Raw genomic sequence first — 13,257 nt, forward strand, 5'->3', positions numbered from 1 at the left:
TTCCCCCTTTTTTCATGGTGCCCATCTCTAACAATAATATGGTGAGTGACACTGTACAGATGTATAAGATCATAATATTAGCTATCTTGAAGTTTCAGTAAAATCTGCTGGGAAATAAGGCATCTAGGAAGCAATCATAGCACTGCTCTTGTACACATAACCTGTTAACATACCCATCTCCATCAAAATAGGACTCGAAAGGTAAACCTCAGTTAATCAAATTCTGAACCAATTCACTCATATTGTAAAATGCATTTATAGTGGCTCTTTCAGGATCACAAGAAATAATTTACTTTATCCATGGTTTGTCCTATTGTTCCTCAGTCTGCAAAGTCAAACTGCACCAACCATAAATTTGTCATATCCATATTTGCACTAAAATAATTTTATTATATATGTCCAAAATGCTATTGATATAAATGCATTATATATACTATATATTATAAATAGTTAAGTTGAATGGGAAAGGTTTAGCATGTTTAGTGTATATGTCATATCAGAGGATTTCATTAGTCGAAGTACTAAGCATGATACAATGATGTACCATTCCTGATATATGTACCATTCCTGATTAATGTACCATTCCTAAATAATGTAATTGGAGCTATGTAACATTTACAGTAAGATTTCATACACCTTGCTCATGCTTTATTACCTAATAGATAATAGCAGGACCCAAGAATTTTTTCTCTTCTCATAATCAGTTTTAACAAATTCTCAGACTCAACTAAAATTTCTGACGTCCAGAGTCTGAAAATAGTTTGTAATCTCAGGTACATACTTGTAATCTCTGGTATGTATGTTGTTCATTTTCAAGCATGTCCATGATGCTGATGCTTACATGTAGTAGTCCTTTGCTGTAAACTGTCTCATTATAGCAGTGTCCCAGATACAACACAGATATGGTCATATATCCCATTATAAGATGCCTCATGAGACCACTGTCCCTGATACATCATGGGTATGGTCATTCATTCCATTGTTAAGATGCCTCATCAGAGCACTGTCCCATATCTAACGTGGTATGTCAGGGATCCCATTTTAACATGCCTCATTAAAACACTGTCCCAGATATAACATGGTATGGAGCACTGTCCCATATCTAACGTGGTATGTCAGGGATCCCATTATAAGATGCCTCATTAAAGCACTGTCCCAGATATAACATGGTATGGAGCACTGTCCCATATCTAACGTGGTATGTCAGGAATCCCATTATAAGATGCCTCATTAAAGCACTGTCCCAGATATAACATGGTATGGAGCACTGTCCCATATCTAACGTGGTATGTCAGGGATCCCATTATAAGATGCCTCATTAAAGCACTGTCCCATATATAACATGGTATGGAGCACTGTCCCATATCTAATGTGGTATGTCAGGGATCCCATTATATGACATCTCATTAAAGCACTGTCCCAGATATAACATGTGAATGGTCTTGGATCCCATTATTTTGGTTGGATTAGATTTTGTTACAAAATTTACTCCAGTATAAGACAACCTCACCATTAACACCTCACACTTATGTGGCTCCCTTGAGCCAATTACACTGCTGAACCAGTGTAGTACATTTAGGCTAAATCTGTGCAAAAAGATAGTTTTTAGAACAATACCATGCAATTACTGATAGACACATGATGACTGACTATACCTTCAGTTAACTAAGCTTTGAATAAATAACAAATAATTGTATTTTGTGTAAAATTCTTTTTACTAAAAACAATTCATATAGAGGCTGCATAATTATGGTTTCTAGAATATAAATAATAACTGGATGTTTGTTAAAAGACTGGCAGAAACTTTTTCTTTCCTGATATCCCTAACTATTTACTCTTAAACGTGGACACCTTTTTTTATTAACAAAAAGAAATGTTTTACAATGTCAGATGGTAACATTTTCTAATTTATATCATATATAAAACACATATAACCTAAAGTTCTCTACAACTCTAGGATCTTGTAAATTTTACAACTAAATCAACCATTCATTTATGTCTATGTCATTAAACTTCACTCCTAATTTATTAGTAATCTAACAATATACTGAAAATCTTAACTAAATAGTTGGGACACAAAATTTTTTTTAAAAATAGTCATGAAAAAATCTGCTATACATATTTAATTTTATAACTTATATTTATTTTTAAATTTATTATATATATTTGATGAGAAATTCTGAAACTGTCAAAGACAAAAATATCTGACACTATTTTAAAGAAAAATCTTTTTCTAAATGTTGCATTTTTAGTCATGTTTTGAACAATCTTGCAGAACATCAAGGCCTTTTGGAAAGCACACACAATGTCATGGGTTGTCTCAGAGAAGGTGGCTACCAGAACAAGAGAAAACTGATGGCTAAGAAAGGCCATTTAGATCTGAAAATATGAACTACATGTATTGAACCTGGGATGCTCACTGTGAAAAGTGAGTGCCTTTCCATAATGCAAGTCAATACCTCACAGTAAAACTATCCAAGCCATATGTTATCAAATGGATTTTCATACAAAAGGGAGTGGTGGTAATTTTTCTATGAAGTTTGACTTATTAAAATTTGACTTCTTTTACTTAAATGGCCATTTTAATATTTTTCAGTGAAAAGTGTGCTATTCTGACTGGAAAAAAGTGGATTTTATATTTTAAAAAAACACTCACCCAACCCCTCTAAGTCTGCTGCCAATGCACACAAACCAAATGTTAGTCAATAAAGTGATGGACATTCAATGTGACCTCTAAGAAAACTGAGAATGCTCCAACAACTTCAAAATTTTCAGAGAAAAAAACACTTGGTGGATAAAAAAATAATTTTTCTTGTGGGTATGGTAAAACACATGAATTTTTAACGAACCTATCAAAGTTACTATAATCTGACACTACATGTGTTGCACAGTAAAAACAAAGGAACTCCACTGTTCAAAAATACTTTAAGTCTTGGTACAATAATGTGATGATTCACACCTATATAGTGACTAAAATGGTCAGTGGAATAAGTAACACATTATCTGACCAAGAGGTTAATTAATGTACTGCAGAGTGTCTGAGATTTTCAACTAATTTCAATTTGATTTTGAGATAATTTACTGGTAAAAATATTACCCAAAGATCTGTTTCCAATCAAGATATAGTTTTCCTGTTTGAAAAAATTAATCTTCAACATTTCTTGCTAAAAATGGAAATGTATCAGCAAATGAGCAAAAAATAAAGCAAAAAGTACCAGTAAAGACCAAAAATAAAGTGAAATGCACCAGGAAATAAGCAAAAATAAAGTAAAAAGTGACAGGAAATGAAGTAAAAAGTACCATGAAATGACCAAACATAAAGTGCCATCAAAGTACCAACATTCAGACTAATGTAAGAAAAGCAAAAAATTCAAAACGTTTCAAAATCTTAACACTAGTGTACATATTTGCAATGACAATCTAAAAAAAGAAAAAAATAAACATCTTGATATCATATACATGTAAAGATATGTAAGATAATGAACTATTAAATTATCCAAAACAATATTTTCATATATATGCAAAGTGATTCAGAAAAAGAAATGAATAATACAAAACTAGAAGGTTCTATTTTTATGTTTATCACTGATTCTATATATCCCATTTAGTGTCAAAGGTATCTAGCTCAGCAAAAACATGTAATTTCTGAACAAATTCATATATGCTAAATACCATTCTATTTTTCAAGAAAACCTGAATAAATATTCCATATTTATTTACAGACCACATACAATTAGATGAATTGAGGCCATTATCTATCAGAGTTAGAATTTTATCCTTACATCATCAGTTCATTTCCTGATATGCCCAATTTTGCGACTTCAGCCTCAATATTATTAACTGCAGTCTTTTTGAATACTTTGTGCTAAGAATCCATTATATATATATATATATATATATATATATATATATATATATATATATATATATATATATGTATGTGTGTGTGTGTGTATGTGGTAGGTATTTAAATACTTATTAATGCTCATGTAAGGCTAAGTATCACATACAGTTTGCTGTGAACAAACATTTGCCAGAGCACTTGGGAAAAATCTTGACCCCACAGTGTTCAATCGGAATAAATCTGAACACAGTAAACTGTGTATTATTGCTCTCATCCCCATGTGGCATATGTTTAAATGCAGTAAAGTGTGTATTATTCCTATCATCCCCTAGTGGCAAATGTTTAAACACAGCAAACTGTATATTCCCTGAAGCATAAATACTGCACACAGATGACCTTGATGGATTGGAGAAAAAAAAAGACAATACTTGCAGGGTTCTTGTCCACCAGTTATACTGGCAACCATGTATAGTTTATCATTTGCTGAAGTAAATGGCATTAATCTCACAACAATAAAAACACTTAAGTGTCCAAGTCCAAGAAATTAATAGTAAAAAGAAAATAACTAAAAAAGATATGACTGAAAAATCTAATTAGGTCATCTTAATTTGCATATAAATAAGCTTACCAAATTTCACTGACAGAGGTCAATTGCTTTATATAAAATCAAAGTCCAAAATGTGCAAATATTTGCTACAAATATTTAAATCCCTTTAAATGGCCTTACAAATCTTCGTATGGATAGAAACAGACTAACTGGTAATACATTTAATCTGTTTACCTGCAATTTTTTTTATAGTCTGACTATACCCCGTTTATTCGTACCCCCTCCACAAATTTCAATAACAAAACGTATAAATTAGATCAAAAATGCACAGAACTGAATTCATTCATTGATTTATAATTTCTAACCTGACTGTGAACAGGGAGTCCCTAGCGCCATCATCAGCTGCACATTTCATGCTTAATGCAAGTTTTAAATATATACAACATCCATGCTCAAGATCCTATCCCAGTTTTTAGACAAGTCCGTTTTCAGCAAATGGATGTATGCACAACTGCACATCTGTTTCCGTTATTTACAATGTCGAATCAAGCAAAAGAAAAGAATGACAATTACAGATTTGCCTTTCATGTGGATTTGTAATTTCTATGTTCATGTGTGCAAAGGAATATAATTTTAAACTCTCAACATTATGGTAATTTACGTAATTATCCGGCAGTTACCGAATATGATGAACTACGTCACAATGTTGTCTGAGAAAATCAACTTGCCCATAGTGTACGCAACATGGCACTGTGTTAATATGGAAAGTCCGTTAAGCATGAAAGGCAGACAGAAGGCCAGTTTTAGGGCCACTCTTGTGACATCAATGAATGAACTAAGTTATGTGCACTTTTATCACATTTTGGATTATTGTTATTGATATTGGGAGGGATCAGATCATAGAATCCTAAGACTCCCTGCACTAAATGGATTTGAGTCGGACTTGAAAACATATCGCCAGACAACAGCATAACAAAAGGTTCCCTTCTCCTAAGGCAGCATGTTTTTAATGAATGAACATTTTGGCAACAAAAAGGCTTATAATATAAAATATAACTTGGTAAATGCTTTAGAAACATTTAAAATAATTTTTTTTTCACTGTTTGAGTGTTTACAAATTGTTTGAATCTTTCAATTTATCAGTAATTACTATACCATGATCACTGAAATTCATGAAAATCCAAGAGCAGAAAAACAAGAGATTTGGTTTTATGTCTCCTGCTAGGACTACCCAGACCATGGTAATCTCCTTATAAATCAATTCATGAATAAATAAATTGTTCCCATTAATATGAATAATGAGTTACTTTATGAATGCCAATTTGTGATTGAAATTTACCAATCATCTTATTGCTCATTTTGATGCTATCAAGCAATGCCTACTTTTTCAAATGATGGTGGCATAACTTGAGCAACAATGGCATAATTTGAGCAACAAAATATTTGAAGGATAATTCAAATGATTTTTTTAACTTCAGTATCAGGTGAATCATAAACACTGCCCAAGGGTGTTATATTTTACATACAACACTGACATCAGGCATGTGTATGCCATGTTTACCAGTCAGGTTAAATAATGCTCAGAGATGTTAAATTTTATATATACCAAGCATTTTGACGAAGACAGAAGGAACATGTATACCATGCTTTCTGGTCAGATTAAATAATGGTAAGTACTAATTAACCTACCTTATTTAATGTAATAAACACGTCCCCTGTCAACACAGTCCTCTTCTTATTTTTCAAATAATCAGGATTACCATGTGAAGGATTTTATCTATTATTATTTAACTTTTAGTGGAAAATAGGTTTATTCAATTTCTTTAAGTAATACCAAAATCAATTTTTCATGAAATACATCAATGATTATATATATATACAGTAAATAAGGTGGCTCTTGCTTCTACATAGCATGTAGAGTAGTTACACCTGAAGTAACAGTCTTAGGCCAAATACAGAAGGTGTCAACCTACTGATACATACCATATCCAGTTTTTATTTTAGATGACAGGTATCACCGGATATTTAATCCTTAAGTTAGATTTTAATCCAAGAAGTGATAATAAACAAACAGTCATTATTCCTTTTTAGATGTTCAGCTGGTTCAACAGTTTCAAGTTTACGCTTGCGAAAACTGAAAAAACATGATGAAAAACTTCATGCACATCTAATACATGTACATTGAGGGAAGAGTATTTACAAAGCACACAACTCAAAGGGTGTCACATTCTTTGAATAGGGGTGACCTATCAATCAGTAGGCTGACTTTTTCAGTATCTGGCCTAAGTATGTTTATATTTCAAAGGAAACTGCACCAGTAACAATATACAAACAGTATTAAAGCTTGTGTTTCATTTATGGTATTTCTATGCATAAGAAATCCAGGAATACAAAACAAATAAATCCTTTGAGCAGGACATTATGCCAACTACTTAAAAACAATTCCATAAAGGGGTGGGTGGGTTGTTATTATGGCAGGGATATCATGCAAACCTGTTTATGTGGGGGTAGTCATGGATCCCATTCTTTTGCAGAAAATGCCAAAAGGTTTTACCCTTATTTTTTCAATGTGAATAAAATTGCAATGAAGCACACGTGTATGTGATGCATTGAAACCCCTTGGAGTTGTGTTTTTCATGATCATTCAGAAATTGGTTATCTTGAAAATAAAGATAATTTGTGCTGAAAAGATAAGAATTTCATCTAAAAAAACTTTTAATTGATAACTATTGCCAGCACAATTATAAAACAAGTATTCAGCCTTAAACAGTACTGCAAACCCCCACACACACATTTCCAAGGTCATATTGATGTCTTGCCAGGATGGCACACCCTTCTTCATATGCATAGCTCTCCCCCCTCTTGGTTACTTGTGTAGTTCATATTTTTGGACCCCATTGTGTGCGAGTTATCAAGGGAGAGATTTTTATGCAATAATCATTATTTCACATTAATAACAGAGTAAAAGACAAATACTCATGTCAAAATCAAACCTGTTAAATGAAGTACAAATATATAAAATAATAAATAGATATATTTGGAAAAATATCATTAACATCTGACATAAAGTCACTTTGATTCATATCAAATAAAAAGTGGTGGATGTAAGCTTGTTCACAAGCTTATGCATGGATGGGTGCACAGGTGATGACCATTACTATATCTCCTTGCCGAATTAGCAGGGGAAAACTGATATGACCTGCTTCCACATTTCGTTCTTACAATGATACTGACATAAACACATTGCAGATTCACCTCAGTCAACCTTCAGTATTCAAAATGTATAATTTTTTGAAGATTACACAGAAAAGATCTTGAACTAAAAAATATGTGAACACCAGAATGTTTTATGCTTTTGTGTCTTTTCTTGTATGACTCATTAACTTGAGTAAGTTTTCTAATGGTGACAAAGAAAATAAAACAGCACAGACATTACATGTGAATGAACCATGTCTTCTGGATTTTAATTTTTTTTTTCTCAAGTCTTTATCATTTTTTTTAAATTAGCAAACTTATTAGATGAACTGTGGAAAAGGTGATTTTTGTAAGGTCAAAATTAAATTCTTTCAATCCTATGATAGTGTGGCATTTAAATTTCATGCTGCTTCCTGTTTAGAAACTTTCAATATGTTTTGTTTTCAAAGAAGGTTGACTGATCATAAAAATAGTTAACACAAAAGAACAGGAAAAACTTCTATTGCTGAGTACTAAATGTACAAACCATGGCTAGGGCAAGAAATTCATATTTAAATAAAATCCATAATATCACTGGTAATGATAAATAAGACTTAGTTTGACAATGTTTCAATTTACAGTTGAACATTCTGACCACCAATACTGAAATATATATATAATGCATGTTACAGGTTAAGTTTGGTTGTTCCTTAAAAATATACATCATATCCATGGAAGGCACTTTCAAATCTGGACTGGCAAAAGATGTTATTAACATTTAATCCATTTCTTTGGGTAACAAGGTGTTACCTGATATATACAGCTGGCTAACTGGGCACAGTTAAAGGGTCAATTAATCATTTCAGAGCAAGAAACACATGTCTCTAGTGACAGTAAACGAAAATGTTTGTGATCCCATATAGCATAAAAATTAATCATAAATTTCATTCTACAATCCTGTGTCATTACAGAACATCGCAGGAGCCTGGATTCTGAAAATCTTAACATTCTTCCCCTTAAAAATCTAACAATCATTTTCCATTGTTATCTCATGTTACAGACTTGTAAGAAATACAGGTATTGACAACAGCAATTTTTGTTTCTCTATGGTAGAATAAACCCGTGTATTGTTCACATTTTTCTGAAATGGATTCAAGTAATGTAGAAGAATTTTTTAATCTCACTTAAGATGATACTATAAATTAGTTCAAAAGGGTAAAATGAGGCAACAAAAGATTTCATGTGAGAAAGTGCAATGTCAGGAATAAATGGAACCCCCTATTCAATCAGCTACTTTTATCTACAAAAATTCATTTAAGTTGAATAGTAACATAATCATCCAGGGTGACTAATGCTAATAAGCTCATCGTGATAATTCAATTATACAATAATGCTGAAATGGCTAAAAAAAACTGTAAACAATTAAATAATGCTAGTTACCATAAACAGAAAAGCTGCCTTTCTGACAGAACATAGAATAGTCCTTAATTAAGCTATCAAATTTGACACTGTTTTCTGCACACTTTTAACAGCATAGACCTATAGACCCAACATGCCAATATAAAATGTGCCTGCAGATCAGGCTCTATGTTGTTGACTCTATCTATTATTTCAACTGAATACCATAGATCCTGATCTGCAGACCCTTTATACTACAGCAGATCTGGATGTACACAGTTTGCTTTAAATATCAGCAATTCTCAGTCAAAGATCACAGTCCTCAGAGCATCTTCATCATGAATTTCCAATGTTGCTACAGCGCCATCATTAAACCGGAATGACGAGCCTCCATCTACCACTAGACATGCATCCCACATCCTGGATCGAATCTCTATCCTGCAAAAACATTAATGTAACTTCCAATAAAAACCTCTCTCTGAGAATTTACAGAATTCTCTTGTATATATCTCATGCCCAACTGCCAAAGTGTAAACCCCAAATCTGCTATCCCACAAACATAAAGCATTAAAATAAGCTTTCTTAAATGCATGCCTCATCTTGCCATATCATCAATAGAGTTTTTAAGAACAGGACATAAAGTTTAAAGAAAAAGATGAAACAAATCTTACTGCAGTTACTGCTGTATGAAAAAATAAGAGTTACTTATTTATCAGTAACAGTTACATTTTAAGACCTTGTGTGATAAATAGGTCACTGTGCATATCTACCAGTAGTAAACATGTCCATCAAGTTTAATCAAAGCACTGAGGATACTAATTCGACATCAAAACTGGATTAAATAATTCATGAGATACTGATAATCCTGTTCATATCTGAAAAAAGACACTCAGTGGAAACCAATGGTAGATCAGCTGGTAGAGCATCGGACTCGTAATCCAAAGGTAGTGGGCTAGACACCCACCTAGGCCAGACAGGGTTGACTATCTTTGTTGTCCTTGGGAAAGGCGATTAGATCCAATTTCTTGGCATGGTGTAGCCCGTAAAGTTTTAAATGTGCTGTTAAAACTAACCAACAACACAAATACCCTTCATAACTTTTTTTCTTTTAAATTTACCATGGATTGTAACAAAGACCAGTTTATGTGCATTTCTAAAACGTATCATCATTTATGAATGACAGTACATCAACATCATTTGTCAAATATTAAAAGGTCTTTATGCTAGGATAATTCCTGTCAGAGATTGTCAAAGTCTCTTAAGCAGTTTACTGAGATAAAGTTGTTTAAATGTTTTTCTATATTTAGCAATGGACATGATACTTAAGGGTGGATTGGCATCATTTCTACAAATGTGAAAGAAAGTTCTTAACATATAAAGCTTTCTGTCAAAATTGATAAAATTATGTTAAGTAGTGAGGTTTTTTTTTTATTAACAGCTTTAGTATCATCATAGTCTTTGCGGGTTTCTTTTGGTCAAATTTGTTAAAATTCTGCTGAGCAGGTTTTGTTGTTGTTGTTGTTATTGTTGTGGGGTTTAATGCCATTTTTCAGCACACAATAGGCTATACATGGTGGCCAGTATTAATGGTGGAGGAAGAACCCGGGAAAAAACTCAGAAAGAACCACCGTCCCACAAGAAGCTACTGGCAAGCTTTATCACATACCCACAATGGCCTAATTGGAGACTCGAACCCATGCAGACAGAGGTGAGATAGCAGTGATCCGTAACAGAGAGCACTTTAGACCACTCGGCCACTTGAGGCCCCTCTGAGCAGGTTTTTAGAAGTTACTTAAAGCTGTCTATCATATTAAGCAATGATGGTCATATTTAATGGTGGAGTGGTTTCACTGGTACAAAAACTGGAATGTCTATATGCCATGATGCTTTCTGTCAAATTTGGTGAAACTGTGAAGTAGTTTCTAAGAATTCATTTCAAGATTTTTCTCTTATTAGCCATTGTAACCACATTTCATGACAGAGTGGCAAGATGCATCAAAAAATTAAAAGACATCTATGCAAGGATGCTTTCTGTAAAACTTGGTCAAATTCTGTTGAGCAGTGTTTGAAAAGTCATTTCAAGGCTTTTTAATTTTTAGTAACAATATCAATATTTGAAGGCAGATCAGCATACCAGATTTGTCATGTCCAATCTGGTGTCAAATTCTGCTGAGGTGTCTGAGAAGAAGCGATCTTTAGGTTTTTCTATTTCTAATAATGGTAGCCATTATTTCATGGTGGATCTTCATCATCTGTACCAAACTGAAATAAATATATACATTGATGCCCTCTTTTAAATTTGGACAAATTGTTTATTTTAACGTTCTTTTTATTTTTAGTAATTGTAGTCATATTTGATGGTGTACTGGCATTATATGAACAAATCTGATTCTAGATTGGCATTTTTGGAACAAATTTTGAAAGACACCTTGTCAAATTCTGTGCTGCAGTTTTGGGGGTAAAACTATTTAAAGGTTGTTCTACTTTCAGTACTGGTGGCCGTATAACAAGAGTCGTAGAACATCATCCCGTGTTTCACCAACTGTACACTGATGACACACAAATATACAAATCTAGTCATTCAACTTGCATTTCCAATGTGAAGTCATGGATGACATGTAACAAGCTTCAGATGACTGATCATAAAACTTAAGCCATTCTGATCACCATGCAAAGACTAACTCACACACATCATTTACCTGAAACAATAAGTATCAGCAACACTAACTTTAAATTCACACAATCAGAATGAAACATGTATGTGCTCTTTAGTACTTTCTAGACTTGACTATTGTATTTCTCTTCTATCTGATTCATCTCAGTATCTACTAAAGAAACTTCAATTGGTTTAAACCACAGCTGTGAGCACTCCTCTTCTCCCTCTCTGAAAAATCCATGGCAACCTGTTTGCTCCAGAAACAAACACAAAATCTGTTCTCTATGCTACATTTCAATGACTGTCTCCAGTCCAAAATACCTATCCGACTTCACTCATGTGTACACCCCTTCTTACACACCTCTTTTTACACATGTATTCTCATTATTTCAACCATCAAAACAAGTCCTATGGACAAAGACCATTTTTGTACCTGGGCCCAGATATATTGAAGTCCTACAATGTTCTTTTGTGTGCTAAGGCCCACCTACCTAAATGAATTGCCTCTTGAACTCAGACACAATGACACTGTAATTTCATTCAAAAATGCAACAAAAACTCACATATTTAGACTGCAAGAACAGATTTAAGACTTAACAATGTTTCCTGACCCTTGATTATTTTCAGCATGCATTTTTGTTTGTAACTTTATGGTGTTTGTTTCTATAATCTTGTCTAAAAAACATTTCCTTATGTGTTGACTAATATTTGAAGCGATTACAGCTTTAAAAGATTAAGCACTTTACTGAGTCCTCGAGATTATTATTATTATTATTATTATTATTATTATTATTATTATTATTATTATATATGATGGCAGATCAGCATTATTTTAACAAATCTGAATTAGCATCATGCTTGAATGCTTTGTTTTAATTTGGTCAAATTCTGTTGAGCAGTTTTTAAGGAGTATTAAATACCAGTTGTGACTTGACAATGTATGATGCATGACAGGTGATGGACCATTCCATAAGCTCACTGGGACTTATGTCCAGGTCTGCTAATTATACAATAATACAAATATTAATGATCAATCTTTAAAACTGTTCACACTGTACTCACTTATTGGCAAATCCCCTAGGGTTAGGAACTTGAAAGATACCTGTAAAAATACAACATATGGGGATTTTACAACTGATAAATGTGCACTCAGCATACCCAATTATCAATATTTTTCAAATCATTTCTCTGAGTGGAGCCAAATCTATGTAATATATTATTATGGTAAGTATTCCTGACAAAATCTAATTTGCCATTACTGCTCACAAATTGTATACAAACAATACATTTAATTGTATACTGTAAAGTACTTGGTTATGTATTTAAAAATGTTGATGAAATTGGGATATGATCTTTTTTTCCATGTTTAAAGAGTTATTATTATTTCAGCTGTTGTTGTAATGTATAATCTTCAAGACACTCAAGTATCAGAGATCTGAATTCTCACACTATTTCCAATCATGATTTGGATCCCACATTGAGACACTTGTTGTTTCATGAAGATGAGAGAACCCTATAGTAACAACCTGGGTCTGTCCACTTGATATTGCCTATATTTAAAGGATTTGTCTTTTAAGACAAAATTTTACAAAGTTATTGTCCTTTTGATAAAATTTACATCCCCACTGCCTCTGCATA

The 13,257-nt window shown here is 32.9% G+C and overlaps 1 protein-coding gene across 1 annotated transcript in view; it reads right to left on the bottom strand.

Annotated features, from left to right (window-relative positions):
• Positions 1 to 1,691: 1,691 nt before the first annotated feature.
• The window catches only part of LOC149806915 (NAD kinase 2, mitochondrial-like), a 50,295-nt gene continuing 38,729 nt past the window's right edge, over positions 1,692 to 13,257 (bottom strand). The window contains exons 8-9 of the mRNA XM_089959642.1: positions 12,682 to 12,721; positions 1,692 to 9,401 (exon numbers count right to left, since the gene is read on the bottom strand). Of these exons, the coding sequence (XP_089815768.1) occupies positions 9,266 to 9,401; positions 12,682 to 12,721 (176 nt within the window). The 3' untranslated portion in view covers positions 1,692 to 9,265. The remainder of the gene's footprint in view (positions 9,402 to 12,681; positions 12,722 to 13,257) is intronic.

The sequence above is a fragment of the Sinohyriopsis cumingii genome, chromosome 1, assembly GCF_028554795.1.
Source record: "Sinohyriopsis cumingii isolate HCF-2022 chromosome 1, ASM2855479v2, whole genome shotgun sequence".
Lineage (NCBI taxonomy): Eukaryota > Metazoa > Mollusca > Bivalvia > Unionida > Unionidae > Sinohyriopsis > Sinohyriopsis cumingii.